The sequence below is a fragment of the Notamacropus eugenii genome, chromosome 7, assembly GCF_028372415.1.
Source record: "Notamacropus eugenii isolate mMacEug1 chromosome 7, mMacEug1.pri_v2, whole genome shotgun sequence".
Classification (NCBI taxonomy): Eukaryota; Metazoa; Chordata; class Mammalia; order Diprotodontia; family Macropodidae; genus Notamacropus; species Notamacropus eugenii.
The window spans coordinates 56,191,349-56,209,578 of NC_092878.1; the positions used below are offsets into that span (position 1 = coordinate 56,191,349).

The following is an 18,230-nucleotide window of genomic DNA, read 5'->3' on the forward strand; positions in this document are numbered from 1 at the left end:
CTATGATTCATTTTGTGATATTACATCATAGTAATGGATTGGATTTGTTCTGGGGGAAGGGTCCCTAGCCCCCTGGCCCCTCAGCCTCCACCCAAATCATTCCATATTTTCTTTGTACATAACCCATATCCTTTCTCCCACTAGAGTGTTTGCTCCTTGAGGTCAAGGGCTCTTTCACTTTGTCACTGACTATTTAATGTTGACCACAGTGCCTATATATAACACATTACAATCAGCCAGTATTCATTAAAAGCAATGTTATATAATATATATTATAATTATAATATATCATATATATCAGTACTATGTATTTCATGTATATAATGTAAATTATTTCATTTAGGCATTGAAACAACTTTGTGTGCCATACACTACAAGTATTCCTTTCCTCATTTTACAGAAGAGGAGCTAGAGGGTCAGAGAGCCATTTGGCTGTTTTTTTATCCACACAGATCATAAGTAACTGAGGCAGAATCCAGTTTTTTCTCAATTCTAAGTCAAATATTCCATCAGCCTCTCCACACTGGCCCATCTTTACATGCATTATCTCGCTCATTACTCACAGTAACATTGATATGGATGGTTCAAGTATTCCACCAAGAAACAGACTCCAAGAAGTCTTGTCAAGGTTACATGACTAATAAGTAGAGGGGGCCAGAACTTGAAACAGGTCTTCTGTCTCCAAACCAGCACATTTTCTCCTCTCCCATAGGACTTCACTTAAATGATGTGTGCTTTCTATTTAAAGAGGAAATTCCAAACACTTAATTATTCTGTGATTTCTTTCATTCTTTTTTTAAAAAAAATTAAACGTTTTTATTTAACATTTTGAATTCCAAATTCTCTCCCTCTCTCTCTCTCCTTCCACACCCCAGATAGTGAACAATCAGATGTAAGTTATGCATGTGCAGTTATGTAAAACATTTCCATAGTAGCCATTTTGTGTGTGTCCTTGGTTGCTGAAGACCATACCATCAGAGAAATAATGACATGACTTGCACTTGACTTTGTTTTGAGTGAGGGAGGGCTGTGCAGGCCACCAGCCTCACTTCTCCTCCAGAGCCATCTGAATCCAGTGACCAGATATTCATCAGGATGACTAGAGATGGCCCAGGATGAGGCAGTTGGGGTGAAGTGACTTGACCAAGGTCACACAGCTAGTGCGGGTCAAGTGTCTGAGGTGAGATTTGACTCCTGCACTGGTGCTCTATCCACTGCACCACCTAGCTGCTCCTCAAGCCATTTTGTACAAGAAGACTAGAATAAAAAGAAAGAAAGAAAGGGAAAAAATAGCCTGCTTCATTCTGTATTCAATGCATATCAGTTCTCTCTCGGTGAATAGTATGCTTCTCCATTAGTCCTTTGGGATTGTCTTGGATCACTGTATTGCTGAGAGTAGTTAAGTCATTCACTGTTCTTTATTGGACAATACTGCTGTCACTGCATACAATGTACTTCTGGTTCTGTTCATTTCACTATGCATTAGTTCATGTAAGCCTTTCTAAGTTTTCCTGAAATCATCCTGCTCGTTATTTTGAACAGCACAATAATATTCCGTTACAATCATATAGCACAGCTTGTTTGGCCATTCCCCAATTGATGAGCATCCCTTTGGTTTCCTTTTCTTAACCACCACAGAAAGTTGCTATAAATATTTTTGTGTGGATGGGTCGTTTACCCTTTCCTGGACATCTTTGATATCCTTCATTCTTAGGAGGATCTAGTCTAAAAACTGTCTGAGCCTCACCATCATTGTGGTTGCTGTTGGTAATAACAGGATTGTTTTATGTTATTATTCTAGGACCATAAAGATTAGTGTACCTGATCCTACTTGAAGGAGAGGAATGGAAAAATTGGGCAAGAAAATAAGGACACAAACTACATGCTGCCCAAAATCCTCTCATTGGTCAGATACATATCTAGAAAGGAAGATGGTATTTGCTTGTTTACATATTTTATATTTACACTTTTCATTACTACTATTGTAGAAGCCACCTTTAAGAAACCGTGACTTTCCAGAGATTAAAATAACTCCTTGACTTTGGGTCCAAGGAGTCCATGCTTAGATTTCAGAGAGTCTATGAACTTTTTTTTCATATTTTGATAACTGTATTTCAATTTCATTGGGTTTCTTTTTAAACCTGTGTGTTTTATTTTATGTATTCAAAAAGCATTATCCTGAGAAAGGGTCCATAAGTTTCACCAGATTGAGCCAGGGAACCACGACAGAAAAAAGGGTTAAGAACTACTGCCATACACATTTGTCTTTTTTGAATTTAGGGATCTCACAGACTGTGGTCATTCTCATTAAAGCTGGGCTGTGATTAATCATTTGTTTCTAGACCTAGTGATTCAATCCTCGCTCACAAAGAAGGTATTATCCAAAGAATATGTCTCATTTTTGGTGTCTTGGTATGTCGCTGAGGAACAGCTTGTTCTAAGATGGGTAAACATAATTTATATTCTACTTCATTCTGTCTACAAAGGGCATTAAAAACATGATTAAAAAGGGAGTGTGTAAGAGGTAGAAAGAGACAGAGTCAAGAGACAGAAAAAGACTATGGAGAGGGGGGAGAAGATTCTTTCTACACTCTCTTGGCTGAAAGACTGGCTCATATGGAATATGATTTCTCTTTAAAAAAAGACAAAAATGTAAACTGTGGACTCCTTACTGCTTACATCGGAGGTATACGTGTGTGTGTTCTATCTAAACTAACCATTCATTTGCTAAAGTTTGTAAGAGTTTTGTGAACTTTGGGATATATACTCAAGCAATGGTGCCCTTGGAGGTATGATCAAAAAGGGAAGGAATTTAGGGTAAGAGATAATAATTTAGAATCACGTCCATGAAATGTGAGGAAATTATCAAGATTTAAACTGAGTCACATTCTTTTTGATATAGATGATTATGTATGCACAAAGTTCAGAAAGTTCATCTATACCATATAATTTGGATCCAAACATTTTCCCCAGTCTCCATATATTCTACAGCACTTGTCTGTACATCAGAGAAGGAAACAAAATTGAGAATATTTTCAACAAAAGTATTGTTATTCTTAGGGAAAGAATTCTAGGTGATCAGAAGGGCATCTCCTGAAAAAAACAGCTTCCAAGTTTCCTATGTTGTTATTGTTGAGTAGTTTTTCCAGTCATGTTCCTATTTGGGGTTTTCTTGGCAAAGATGCTGAAATGATTTCCCATTTCCTTTTCTAGTTTGTATTACAGATGAAGAAACTGAGACAGAGTTAAGTGACTTGCTCAGGGTCACACAGCTAGTAAGTGTCTGAGGCCAGATTTGAATTCAGAAAGATAAGTCTTCCCGCCTCCAAGCCTGGTGCTCTATCCACTGCACCACCTAACTACCTCAGATTTCTTATAGATCCTCTCAAAGGCACTCCTTCATGCTACTGGAATGAAGGACCCTGGGAAGGGACTCTTCCCTTAGACCATATACCATCCATTATTACAATGTAATATCACAGAATGGATCATTGGATAACAGCTCTGAAGCTGGAAGGAACTTCAGAGACCATCTTGTCAAACCCCTTCCTTTTACAAATGAGAAAATTGAGGCTCAGAGAAGTTAAGGGAGTTTTCCCAAGTTCATAGAGATAATAAACAGAAAGAACACTGGCTCTGAAGTCAGAGGACCAAGGTTCAACTCCTGAGTTTTACATTAACTATACTACAACTTGGAGCAAGTCATTTAACCTCCATGGCCTCAGTTTCCTCATTGGTTTGGACTATATGGCTGCTTGGGTCATTTGACTCTGGATCTATAATATTCAGATCCAGAAAGTAACAGAAACAAGGAAGACAGATTGTATAATAACATGGCACCCCTGATAATCTTTTCTAATTTTGTTTTTTTAACTCATCTAATTTTCTCCAAACTTACCTTTCTCTCAGATATCCTGTTGGCTAACAAATGTAAACAAGCACCCAGAAGCACTTCTCACTTGCCACAGCTAGCTGGTGTTGTGAAGAGAGCACTAAGCCTAGTCAGGAAGACCTGAGCTCAAATATGACCTGAGACAGCTATTAGCTGTATGATCCTGGGTAAGTCACTTAACCCTTCTTTGAGTTGGTTTCCTCATCTGTAAAAGGAGATAATAACACCTAACTCCCAAGCTGTTGTGAGGATCAAACTAGATAATATTTGTAAAGCTCTTGGCACGATACCTGGCACATATTAGGTGATGCTATATAACTGCTCGCTATTATTATTCTCATTAATTATGTGCATATAGACTAGATCTTTTGCCTACTCCCTGAAGACTCCTCTACCAAAACTGCCCACCAGATTTTTCCAGGGTCTTGTCGTTAGTGTCTAAAATACTGATATTGCTCTGTTGAAAGGCATTGGAACCCAGAGCTACCACAAATCCAGTGCTTGAAACATGAGTAAAACATATAATCTTCCATCACCCCTAATATTTACTCTTCCCATTCTCCCACAAATCCAGGCACAGCACCCCTACCGTATTACCTCAGAGACTGCCAGGTTCCAACACCAATCACTACTGTCAAGAGAACATCTGTTAAACTCGGAGACAGGAGTGTCAATGAATGGTTGCAGACAGCTGCACTGTCTTCTTTGCACAGCTGTCTGCATTGCCCATCATTTTCAACCCTAACCACTCACCAGATAGGTGTTTGTGGGTTAATTAGTATTAAAGAGTATTTTAGCAAATATAACCATCACAGAATTAGGCTCTAAGTTCCCCCTGATACAGACTAAATTCTGGGAGGTGGGGGAAGACTTTGGAGTGACAAGACATTTTAATCAAAGCTTAATTTTTGAATAATATTCAAGTAGTTTTAAATAGAGACATTCTGCTATTTTCACCAAACCACCATGTAAAGAAAGAGATATATACATCTTATTCATATGTATAAGTTATGGACAGGTACTTTGATGTGCAACACCTCTTAAACTTCTTAAATTTAAATATGGGGTCATGAAAAAATTGACAACATTAAAAGTTTTCTGAATGCACAAAGACCAAAAATTAATTAAAAATCAGACATGAATCTGAGGTGCTTCTGTCGGTGCTTGCCTGTCTTGCATTGGGTAACTTTACCGTAGCCTCAGACCACTCAATGCCAAGGAGTACTGCCTAAATGCGAAAAGGGGTCCAGTAGAGAAAGCTTAAGAAGCCCTGTTATAGAGAACAAATATTACAATTTGCATGGATGAAGGTAATTTCCACACAGGAAATCATGAACTCATGATACATTGTTTTATATATATATGTGTGTGTGTGTGTGTGTGTGTGTGTGTGTGTGTGTGTGTGTAATGTTTCTAATACATTTTTACTAAAATGTTATGTGTTCTTTTCCTAAGTTTTTCTTCTTTATAGCTCTCAGATGTGACTAGAAGGTACAATAGCTTAAGAACCAGATTTTGGGATCAGGAAGACCTGAGTGCAAATCCTGCCTCAGTCACAGTTTACTAAACCTTAAGTCAATTGACCCTTCTTAGACTCAGTTCCCTCACATGTAAAACAGACATAATAAGACACTTTTTTGAAGTTTAAAGCATCGTATAAATATTAACTGTTTTTTCCATCTTTGAGTATTTTATAGGTCCTTGTCTTGAATTTTGTTAGATTCACATTTTAACTACAGAAAGCTTTTTATTGTGTCAGTTGTGTTAAAAAACCAAAGAAAATTTTATCTACTCATGGAATCCTAAAATTTTAGGGTATCATCTAGATGTATTTTCACAAGATTTTTCAAGGAAAAGTACTGAGAAGCAGACTGGAAAGAAACACAAAGACTTTAATCCCAGATTTGCCTCAAGCATTTACTGAGTATATGCTAATAAATATGGAATTAAGGTCATGTCAACACTATTTCAACACAACCAATCAAAATCATGAAGATCTTACCAGTTACTCATAGGGGTTGTTTAAAGGCATCAGGAAGTAGACTGGAGATGGCATGTTTGGAGACTGGCTTGTGAGTGACAGAGGAAGAAACACAGATGGAGAACTAACATTGGTGTGAAGGACTTTATTGACCAAGAAAGGGGTTCATTAACCTATATGAAAAGGAAAAGATGAACTATAATATGGGCTTATATGGAATCAAAGACTGATTCTAGGAGAGTCAGTCTGTTTGCAGGAGCTTGGGGAAAGTGAACGATGAGGGAGATTCAGAGTATTTCTACCAGAAAAACAAATAAAGGGAAGAAGTTAAGAAAAGTCGATAAGACAAGTGGAAGTTGTACAGTCCTGAAGTGAGTACATGAGGAGCCTGGGTCCTCACGTAGGTGCGTATGTATGCATGTGTATATATGCATATATATATATATGCATATATAAGTACACACATATTTTGGGATGTGCTGTAAATAATAATATGATAACACTATTTATAATTCTATAATAATATTTATTAATAGCCAACATTTACATACCATCTAGCATATACCAAACCCTTTACTATTATTATCTCATCTGATCTTCCCTAAAACCCTGGGAGGTAGGTGTTATTAGCATCCTTATTTTACAAATTGGGAAACTGAGGCAAACCGAGATGAAATAACTTACCCAGAGTCACATAGCTAATAGGTGTCTGAGGGCAAATTTGAACTCAAGTCTCCCTGACTTTAGATCTGGTACTCTATCCCCTGTTCCACTAGCTGCCCCTATGTTAGCATAGAGATCAATGATAAGAGAGTGTTAATCAGATTTATCTCAGATCTCTTATCTAAATAGACTACTTCCTGAACTTTCCTAGTCGGTTTCAGAAAGATGTTGTCCACATGGTATTGGAGGACCTTGAGCATAAGATATCTATATCTATAAGTAGCAAGTTTATGACATGTCACCAAAGGTCAACTCATCATCTCCCCTCTAAAAGTCCCCCTTTCCCTGACTTCCCCATTTCCACTGATGGCTTCCTCATCCCCCTGACTTGAAAGCTTAGAATCATCTTTGACTCTTCTTCCTCCCCTTACTCAATCAATCATTTATTAAGTGTTCATTATATGCCAAACACCGTGCTAAAAGCTGGAGCTACAGGTACAAAGAATAAAACAATCCCTTCTCACAATAGGCTTATATTTTAATGGAGGAGATAATAAGCATGCCCTAAAATATAAACATTAAGTTCAACACAAATAGATACAAATATAAATGAATACAAATATATACAAAATTGTTAAATATAAAGTCGCTTGGAAGAGAAAACACTGGTTGTGGGGAGGGGGGGCGAGTAGAGAAACGATTTATTCAGAAGATAATACCTGGTCTGTATTTTAAAGGAAGGCACTCTGTGAGATGGAGGCCAGAAGGGAGTGCATCTCAAGCATGGGAGACCACCAGAACAATGACAGCAAAGGGGAGATGAAATATCATGTGTGAAGAACAGAAAGAAGACCAGTTGGGCATGAATAAAGAGTGGAGGGAGGTGGGGAGTAATGGCCAATAAGGTTAGAAAAATAGGCTACCAAACAGCTGTCAACTCTAGGACTCACCTATGCAATTTAGATGTTTTTCTCCACTCATACAATTACCACCCCTCACCCACCTCCTTTCTTAGACTATTGTAATATATAATCTTTTAACTGGTTTCCCTGCCTCCAATCTCTCCCCTCCAACCCAGCCAAACAAAGCTGCCAAAATAATTTTCCTTATGTATAATATCTGAACATAGCACTCTCCTGCTCAAGAAATTGAAGTGGCTCCCTATTACCTGTTAATAACATTTTCTCCATCCATCAATTATTTGCTGTGAGAACTACAGCAAGAGCTAAAACCTGAGATTGAGCCTAAGAGAAATGAAAATGGAGCACTCTGAAGAAGAAAAAAGAACGGAGAGAGGGAGTAAAAATAAATTAATTTTGTTTTCAATTAAGTTTTATGAATACTTTTAAAAATATCTTATGATCATAGATTTAGAACTTGGAAGGAACTTCAGAAGCCATCTACTGCAATCCCCTCAATTTAGAGATGAGGAAAATGAAGCCCGGAGAGCCTAAAGAACTTGCCCAAGGCCACATTGTCATTTCTGTGTATGCCCCCTACACACACGCATGCACGCACATGCACATGCACATGCAAACGCACACACGCACACACACACACACACACACACACTAGAATTGAACCTTCCTTTGTAATAAAAACAAGAGAAACAGTTAAGCAAAGACAACTGAGTGACCACATTTTACAATATAGACGACATTCTTCCCTTGTAGTTCCCTAGAACTATGCCTAGAACTGTCATTATCTGTTCCCTGGAATCATGATCATCCTCTCCATCCAATCCTTTTTCCAAGGGACAAATCTGTTTTGAATATTATTCTGTCAATAACAGAAAGCTGCCTGCTTTATCCAACGTGACTTTTTGGGACTCGCTATGGTTCTGGGCAGAGCTAAGGTGCGAATAAGGAGAATTCTTCTCTCCACCCTTCTTCCCATTCCAAACAGCTAGAAGGAATGTCGCTTGTAATTATGATATGGCCAAGATGGCTAAGCAGGTCAACTGCTAACATACCTGTAGGATAAAATAACAAGCTCTTCAATTTAGCATATAAGGAACTTTACAGTCTGGCTCCAACCTGCCTTTCCAATCTTATTTCATATCATTTCCCTTCATACTTAAGTTCCCTGATTTTATTCAGCTGTTTCCTACCCCATGCATTCACACTGGCCATCCCCTAGGCCTACAAAACATTCCTTCCTCTTCCTAAAGAAATGTTTCTCTTCCTTCCAAGGACCAGCTCACTTTCTGCCTTCTCCATGAAGTCTACTTTCATACCTTGAGCTGAAATGAGCCCTTTGTCTGTGCCTCTATCACACTCTACCACTCTAATGCTTATTTGTCTTCATGTTTATTATGTATATCCTTAGTAGACTATAAGATTTTTGGGAATATGGATTGTTTAGTTTATCATTGATGTATTCCCAGTGCCTAATAAAGTGCTTTTGAGCATAGAAGTTGTTTAGTATTTGAAATACATGAAAGCAAGGGCAGGATTATAAAGAAAGGACACTAATTTGGACAGTGAAAGATATATGTAAAGTCTTTGCCAAATGATTGCCATTTTAAATTTCTGTTCTTTCTATTTTATCAAGCCACCCGTAGCCTCAACTGGATAATATACCAATGTGAGAAATGAATATTCCTCTCATATTTAGTAACTATTTCATTAGATACAAGGTGTCCCTCTTTCCTACTTCCTTATCTAGAAATCAACCGATGTGGGAAGTCTCTCATAGAGATTTATCCAAGCTGAGATCTAATCAAACAGTAAAAGAAATTCTAAGTTTGGGCTAATGGGTGTATTCCTGTTTATTGTGTTGGCTCAGACAGGCCTGGGAAAAATGCTGATTCTCCCCATCATAAAGAGATGTAATATGGAAATTGATGTCTCTCTGACCAACATTTGAGTGACCTAAGTCATGTACTGCAAGATAGCCCACCTCCCATTGTGTTAACAAATCACAGCTGATTGCCATCCCTTGGAAACATCTACTTTTCAAAGGGCATATAAATTGTGACTCCACTGCTAGTAGGGGTCTTTGGTCTAAGAGAGGTGACTAAATGAACATCCTTTTATTAATAATCTACTGGCTTCGTTAATAAAATGATTAAATTCAGAAACTATGTCTCAAACCTTTTTAATCATCACACTAGGATGTAAATAAAAGTTATGGTTGTTAATGGGGGCTCCAATCATTGTCACTAATTTTCTTTTTTTTTAAATTTTTTAATTGATGAAATAAAGCATTTCCATCACATAGTATGGTTTTTAAAAGATGATTGTACATGAAATTGCAAATCAATTATGTACAACTTGCTATTCTTTTAAAATATATAATAAAGTTATAATGTTTCTTTTTTTTCTTTCCCCCACCCTAGAGATGACTACCACTAAACACAAATATGTGTGTGTGTGTGTGTGTGCACATGCATAAAATAATTCTATACATACTTCTATTAATCATTTCTTTCTCTGGATGCAGATAGCATCTTCCTTCATACATCCTTTGCTGTTAATTTGGGTATTTATAATAGTCAAAATGACTTAGCCACTCAAAGTGGTTGTTAAAACACTATTGCTGTTACTGTATATGTTTTCTTGCTTTTACTTATTTGATTCTTCATTATTTCATGCAAGTCTATCCATGTATTTCTAAGATCATTGATCTCATCATTCCTTATAGCACAGTAGTATTTTATCAAAATCATATACCACAACTTGTTTGACTGTCACTATTTTTCAAAATATCTCATTGCAAGCTTTATTTCCCTACATCTGTCACAACCTGGTTTCTGCTCCTTAAAAGGAAGCTACTTGTTTGTGACCAAGATATAAGTTGGGACACAAAGCTTTGGCCATGTTATGAAATTAGGCTTCTAAAGGGGCTCTGTTAGAGGCAGCTAGGTCATGTTCTGCCAACCCTGGAATGAGGAAGACTCATCTTCATGAGTTCAAATCCAGCCTCAGATACTTACTAGCAATGTGACCCTGGGCAAGTCACTTCACCCTGTTTTCCTCAGTTTCCTCATCTGTCAAATGAGCTGGAAAAGGAAATGGCAAACCACTCTACTATCTTTCCCAAGAAAATCCCAAATGGGATCACAAAGAATCTGAAATGAATGAAAATGACTGAAAAATGAAAAGGGGCTTTATCATTGGGTAATTGAAAAATACTAGACTGAAAGAATACAAATCCTGACTCTGCTGTTTGGATAACTCTAGGACCTTGAGTAAATCATTCCTCTTAGCCTAGATGATCTCAAAGATTCCTACCAGGTCCAGCTCAAGAAATGATGATTTTAAAGTGTCATTTCAAACATTCCATTTCGCTTCTGAAGTAGCATTGTAATAAAACACTGAACTCAAAAACCTGGATTCAAAATTGCCTCAGATACTTACTAGCTACACAACCCTGAGCGAGTCATTCAAACTCCCTATGTCTCATTGGACTTGATGGTCTCTAATATCCCTTTCAGCACTGAACCTATGATCCTATGGCCCTATCAAAGAATTTCATAAGAAAATATTTCCTGCGAAATCATACAACTATATTCAAATGTTTAAGGTGATGGTCAAATGATCATAGAAGTTTACAACTGGGACGAAATGTAAGATCATCTGATCCAAATCCCTTATTTTAAAGAGGAGGAAACTAAAACTTAGATGGTTGAAGTGTGTTGTCCAAAAATGTACAATTGCTGGGTGACAGCATTAAAGACAGATCCCAGGTCTCCTTATTCCTATTTTATGGGTACAGTTTGTTTGTCCTTTCCTTCTACCATGAAATAATGATCTTCTGTGGAAATAGTTTTTTTGGGAACTCCTGACTATATAATTAAGTTCTTTCCATGAAATTAAACATGGACCAATATTCCTAAAGTCTAAAAGAAATTATATGTGTATGGATGCACACTTGCACTGACTGGGAAGGAGTGTGATAACCAGCTCTCAAAGAGAGGGTATCTCTTGGATGTCTTGGCCACAGACACCTTCATTAGGTGGAGGTGATGATCTCCAAAAGAAACATCAAAGTTTTCTAATGTAAATATGGTAATAGGTTCAATGAGGAAGTTATAAGATACATCTAGTTCTATATTCCCTCTTTGTCTGACTTTTCGAGAAACCTCCATGTAATTGTTGAAGGGCGTTGCTTGAATTCTCTTAGCCTAATACTAAAAATAATTCCTTATATTTGTTCAACACATTAAGTTTCTGAAGGAATTTCACATACCTGAACGTTACCTTCATAAAGAAAGGTTGAGATGGCCAAGAGAAGAAGGGATAACAAGGGAATGTGTAGGGTTTGAAGCCCTAATGCCTTTTGAAAACACTTTTTGGAGAAGACAAAGTCACTCTCTAGGAACAGGAGAAGGGTACTATGACTTTTGCATGCATATATGCACATGTACACACACAAACAGACATTTGTTTAAGAATGAAAATTAGTGGATCAACTTAATCCATCATGAAGGAACACTGTGTCAAAGCAGTGTTATTTTGGTTGTTGTGGCTTCTGTGTGAGTGGTTCCCAACCACAGGAGTATCTGGTAGCCATCTGAGAGAAGTTGGATTGGTTAAGAAGATGGGACTGGTTGTGGCAAATGCAGGTAGAGCTAGTACATATTGTTCAGACCTGGAAAAAAATTTTCCAACATAATAATTTTCAAAAAGTATTTATTGGCAGAACATGGTTAGCCTACTGTTAAAAATATGCATAGAGATGCTGAACCTGAGTTTTTATCCCACCCTTTTCCTCTCTCCCACCCTTTTTGCCTGTCCTTACTTCTCATGTTACACCTCTACATTCCACCCCTACTAACTTTGCCCTGTACATCGATGTTTATATACAGACCTTCCCAAACACATATACATGTGTAAATACACACAGACACAAACATATATTTCCATCATAAACTGAAATTGATGGGACATTGTTACTGTAGTGTTTTGAGACTTTTAAGATGAGAGGTTTGTTTTCCACTGAAAATGGTGCTTTCATATGATTTTGGAAACATTATTAATGTTGATAGCACCACCATCCTTCCAGTCACCCAGAAGCATGGTCATGGCTGAGAGAAATCACCATGCCATATGCTCTGATTCCTTTCAGAGTCCATCACTATGGTAAGCTCTGGGAATTTAATATATATTTCTTCCTAATATATTTCCTTCAAAAATTATATAATTTCCATTTATGGGAAATCAGAAAGACATGATCAGATAGACAATTCTTTTATCTTTAAATTGTCAAATGTCTTTTTTTGTTTCATCCTGTCAAAATCACATATTTTGACTAGTTTTAAACTGAGCATATAGCAGACCAGCTTCTCCTTGATCTTTTCCTTTCAGATAAAATCTTGAATTGTCATTAGACTCTTTCTGCAATGTTTTTTCTCCCCAAGCACAACATGCCAGGATTTAGTTTCTCCTTTCCCTAGTCTGTATCAACATCATAAAAGATTTGAAGTTTCACCTTTCAGGTGAATCTTTTCATCTCTTTCTCTTCTTCCGAGCATCACAAAGGAGATAAAGCAATTGTCCTTGAGTTGAAAATCTGTTATTAAAAATAATGATGGAAAAAATGTAAGTTCATTTAGTGGGAAGACTTTGTACCTTTATTCCTCTCTGGGCTCTACTCCTGACTTTTTGAACTTGTTTCTGTACCCTTCCCTAGCATTCTTCTCACCCTGGAAGATTCCTTCACCGCTGTGGCCACTTTCTTTGATGGATCATTTCCTCCTGGAACCTCCATCTTCAAGATATTTCCCAAGCCAACCATATTTACTCTTTCATTCCTCAGTCAGCTCTCCGCTTTTGACTCTCCAAACTTCTTACTCTACTATGCACCACCCCCACACATTTCATGGATATCTTTCCCTTCCTATCATCTTTCAGCCTTCTTTTATGTATTATCTTTTCCCCCATTAGAATATAAGCTCCTTGAGGGCAAGAACTATCTTTCTATTTGCTTCTATGTGTATTCTCAACACTTAGCACCAAGTTTGGCAGATGATCAGCATTTAATAAATGCTTACTGGCTTGACTTTGTAAGTTGCTTTAGTTTAACTGGGGACAGTGTGCTATAGGCATCTACCTTGAATGAGGATGAAAGTAATCAGGATTCCTAAGGGGAAAATATCAATTATACCTTAAAACTGTCACAAAATGCATCTACTTCACCCCCTACCAAAAAATACTTGCCTTATCATTCAAGTGAAAAAGATCAAACTGTAAAGGAAAGCACCAATCATATTTCAGGTCGGAGAGTAACAAATCTATGATTCTGTGCCAAGTGGAGCCCAGCACAGTAACCAATAAGGTATTAGTTTCTAACAGTGTTGTCAATTGAACATTATCTGTTTGTAAAAATAGAAAAAACTTGGCACCAGAATTTCCATACCTCCTTCCTGTTGTCTGCAATTCTCACCTTCCCACTCTCCACCTCCCTACCACCACACCATAAAAAAGTTGCAATACGGTTTGAGTTGGGAATCTTCTGGAAGCATCTTTGGTGCATATAATGCTCAAAACAATGAAAGAATAAATTGGGAGAAGATTGTGTCAGGTAATGTTTATGATTTGCAAAATGTCAGAAGCATTTCTCTAGTTTATTTGTGGCTCTCTCACAGGTCTCCAGTAAATTTAGATACATCACTCACTCAGTTCCTTGGCTATTTTATTGAGAATGACTCCCTCTGCTATGTAAAAACCTCTTCAAAGATCTGCTGAGATTATGTGATTGACTATTTGTGAAGTCATTTTAGTTTCCTGGGTGGCCTGTGTTATCTAAGTATGATTATATGGCTATTGATGTCAGAGAATCCAAACTGGTCTCATCTAAGTAAAAAACTCCCCAGTGTTATCTCAACACATTTAAAGAGGATTCTAAAATATTAATGTCCCATCGAAAAGCCAGAGACATTCTTAAAGACTTGGAAACAAAACCCAAAGTGCAAAAAGTTACTCTCCTAAACTTGAGGAAAAAGCCCAGTAATGATGGCTTGTCTTTGTATTTTCTTTTCTCTGAGCCATAACTAAATGGGGCAGCTGGGGTTTGTCTCAGGGTCCTAAAATCTAGAGCAGAAGTTCTTAACACTTTTGTGTCATGGATCCCTTTGGCAGTCTGGTGAAATCTATGGACAGAAAAAATATTTGTTGCCTACTTTTATAATTAAAGGAAACGAGAAATTTCAGTTAGAGGTTAGTGAAAAACAAAGATGTAATTTTTTTTCCCACCCAAGTTAATAAACTTCCTGAAATCCATGGACTTCATGTTCTTAACATGAATCCCCTGATCTAGGGGATTCTATCAGCACTGTCAAAGGCTGTGCTTTTTCTTCTCATTTTCCATGGCTATACACCCCAGGTGAGCTCTCTCTATCACCTGATCTGCCCACTTTGCTCAATGTGCAGAATTCCTAGTTATGGCTCTGCTCCTTCCTCAGAGGAGTGCAAAGTACTTCATAGATATCTAGTGACAAATGGTAGCATTCACCTCATTTTACAACTGGGGCAGAAATCAGTTAGGGAGATACCTATAGCTATTTAGTAAATAAATGTAGAAAGTGACTGAATGATGAGTTCCCTTGATTTGACCAAACGTTTTGTTCCCTGAGTCAAACAAATGTGCAGTGAAATCATCCCACTTGCCAAGTCAATATCTGTCTTTTTTTTTGATGCTCCTCAGTTTCTAGATTTGTTTTAGCTCCTCTGCCAGAGCTGCAAACCTTATTTATTTATTTTTTCTGTGTAAATGTTTGTGGTTTTTGCTAAATGGATCAGTTATATCAACACGTCCTACCACATTATTAGCTTTATCAAATAACAGAATGTACAGCCTGCCAGCCAGAATGTGTTTGGTGTATGTCTATCCAGTACATCTTGTAACAACCCTTTTCTAATATAGTTTAGATTTTTTCCTTGTAAGTTAACACATTTATCAGCCCATATTTCAAGGCAAATTTTCTAGTGCATAATTTCTGCAGGAGAATTTTCCCTGTTAATGGGATCCATAGACACTAAAATGCTTCATTCCCTATTTCTGTGTGCATGGAAATTGCTGACTGTTGAAAAACAAAATGTTGACTGGATGGAAGAAAGGAAGGAAAACAAGGGAGGGAGGGATGAAGAGTAGGAGGGATAGAGAAAGGAAGCGGGGTGGGGGGAGAAGGAAGGAAATAAGTTTTGTTTTTCTGGGTTTTTTATTAAGCACTTATTACGTGCCAGGCACTAGGCTAAACATTTTATAAATATTATCCCATTTGAGCCTTGTAACAACCCAAGTAGGTGCTACAATAATCTCTATTTTACAAATGAGAAAACTAGAGGCAGACAGAGGTTAAGTGATTTGCCCAGGGTCATACTTGTAATACATGTCTGAGAACAGATTTGAATTCAGGTCTTCCTGACACCAGGCCCAGTAGTGCTTCCTCCTAGTTATTGTATGCCTTGTGCCTCTACATTTATCAGCCTAGTTTTTCTCCATTAATTCCTTGTGATCCTTTTTGGTGGCCATCACTCTGTCTGGGGGCTGTGGAGTTCTCAAACATTTGGGTTTGGCTGGAAGAGCAAATCTGCTGCATCCAACACATTTTCTTTTAATTGCTAAGCCCATGTGTATTTTAGGAGGAAATTTGATCCATATGTTTCTGATTCATCTACATTGAAGTCACCAAAATGTTTTGTAAGAGAGACTGAGATGAGTCTTTTCTTTCCCTTAGAGACAGGAAGTCGAGGTTGTGAGGAGGAAGTTACCCCCAAACCCATCCTGACCTAGGGTTCATTGGTTAAAAAAAAGAAAAAGCCAAACTTTATGAGGTTTGCATGGGACTTCGCTGGTTCCAAAGCATTTTCCTAGCCCATTCCCATTATAACCCAAGTTACCAAGGTCCAAGCTATCTTTTGTGTCTATGGAGCAGCACATGAGAGCAAATCTCTTCTTTTCAGATTGAAGATTCTCTGTAGGAAATGACTTGATTTTGCCTCATGGTTTGTGTAGGGGTAGAGAAAGGTATGTATTGACCACTTTGCCATGGAACAACTCTGGTATCCTGGTATTTCCCTTATAATTGGTGACTCTCCGATGTCATTAGTCCATAGAGAATACAACACGAGAGAACGGTCTTCTAGGGATTGAGACTCTTGCCAGAGAGTGTTTTGTGGGCTTTCTTGACAAGCTTCCTCCACCCACTGTCATTTGCCAATTAGGCCTAGGATTTGAAGAAACTTTAAAGTCAACCAGTGTGTTTATCCATGTGGATCTCAAGGTCCAACAGTTTCATTAGCAGAGAAAAACAATTGGTGAGAGAGAGAATGTCTGTGAGCCTAGAGAAATAATGATGTTTGGGTGCTTTGATTTCTTCAGAGACTTCCCCACCACATTGAATCACTCCCCTTTATCTTTCCAAACCATCTCACCACCCTTCCCTTGTGACCCACCTCTGCATGCTAATGTTCTAAACCAAAAGCAAACTCATCATTCGCTGGCCAGACAAGGTTTTCCAAGATCTCTCTGCTCTAATTACTGAGCTGCTGCTGCCATAGCCTTGAAAACAGTTGAAGATGTGTAATGCTTCCTTCCCGTGTGCAAAACACATGGCTACCAGATATTCCGGTGGTCAGGAGTACAGAGTCACTCAAAAGCCACTGATATAACCATGATGATGGTGCTGCCTTATGCAGTCGTGGTCCTCGTGGTGAGAAATTGGGATGCTGCCCTAGCATGCCGATTCATCCCTTGAACAAACAGGGGGACATGTGTAGAGTTGGCTTCAGGGTGATTATCCCAAGACTCAGAATTCAGAGAATGCTCTCCTGCTAGCTATTGGGTAGTTCCCTGTGAGGGGAAAGGAATGTGGTTCTGTTAGCTTGTTCTAAAAGAGACCTGACATTTTCTGGAACATTGAACACATATGAATACACCCAAAGAGTGAGTTAACCCTGTCTAGCAAAAAGGTTTTAGTACTCAAAGCTGATAGAAATTCTGCACAGCCTATGGAATTCAGAATCAGTTTTCCTTAAACTATTTCTCTCATTTCTTTAGGCATGCAAAGGTTCTTGGAGGTTGTTTGAGTTTTCACCCCATGTGGAATCCTTTGTACAAAACTTCTGACAAGTAGCTGAATATCCAGTCTATGCTGAACACTTCTGGTGGCAGCAAACTTACTGCCTCATGTACTTTTCGTTGATTTCTATTTATCCTCTTTCTATTTATTCTGTAGATGACTACATAGGGACCTCTTGCCTCCCCTTTCCATGAGGGAGATCCATGAGGATAGGGATTGATTTACTATTTGCATTTGTATCATCACTGCTGATTTAGTACGTTATCTCTTCAAAGACTTTTCAGGAGGTTAGCATTTAAAAGAACAGAAAAAGTTCTTTTACATAAAGAACAAAATGAGTTCAATCAATTGTTAAATGATATAAGATATTGCTGCATTTTGATAGCTAAAAGGAAAAGAACTCTGGTTTAATAAAAACTGCTAAAATATATGCATGATGAAGCACAGCTTTCAAATGGGATTTGAGCATCCTGGGACATAAAATGAAAGTAGGATAAACATAAAGACGCAAAAAGCCTTTGTAAAAAGATGTATGATGATGAGTCATCCCACAATTGCCTTGTATTTATTTTTATATACTTTAATGTATACACCCCAAAAGAAAGTAACTTCCCAGAGGACATGGGCTGATTCATTGTGTTCCCCAAGCCTAGCACAGTGCCTGGCAC

At 37.9% G+C, this 18,230-nt stretch overlaps 1 protein-coding gene and 1 pseudogene across 3 annotated transcripts in view; one reads left to right on the forward strand and one right to left on the reverse strand.

Moving 5' to 3' along the window:
• The window catches only part of LOC140514476 (enhancer of rudimentary homolog pseudogene), a 55,788-nt pseudogene that overhangs the window by 27,465 nt on the left and 10,093 nt on the right, over positions 1-18,230 (forward strand).
• Positions 5,765-18,230, reverse strand: part of LOC140514472 (zinc finger and SCAN domain-containing protein 29-like) — an 82,980-nt gene continuing 70,514 nt past the window's right edge. The window contains exons 3-4 of one of the 3 annotated variants that reach the window (XM_072624907.1): positions 12,972-13,052; positions 5,765-12,131 (exon numbers count right to left, since the gene is read on the reverse strand). In XM_072624907.1, the coding sequence (XP_072481008.1) occupies positions 12,112-12,131; positions 12,972-13,052 (101 nt within the window). In that variant the 3' untranslated portion in view covers positions 5,765-12,111. Of the gene's footprint in view, positions 13,053-15,328; positions 17,334-18,230 lie in introns of those variants that run through there. The other 2 variants (XM_072624906.1, XM_072624910.1) reach the window with 2 other exon arrangements.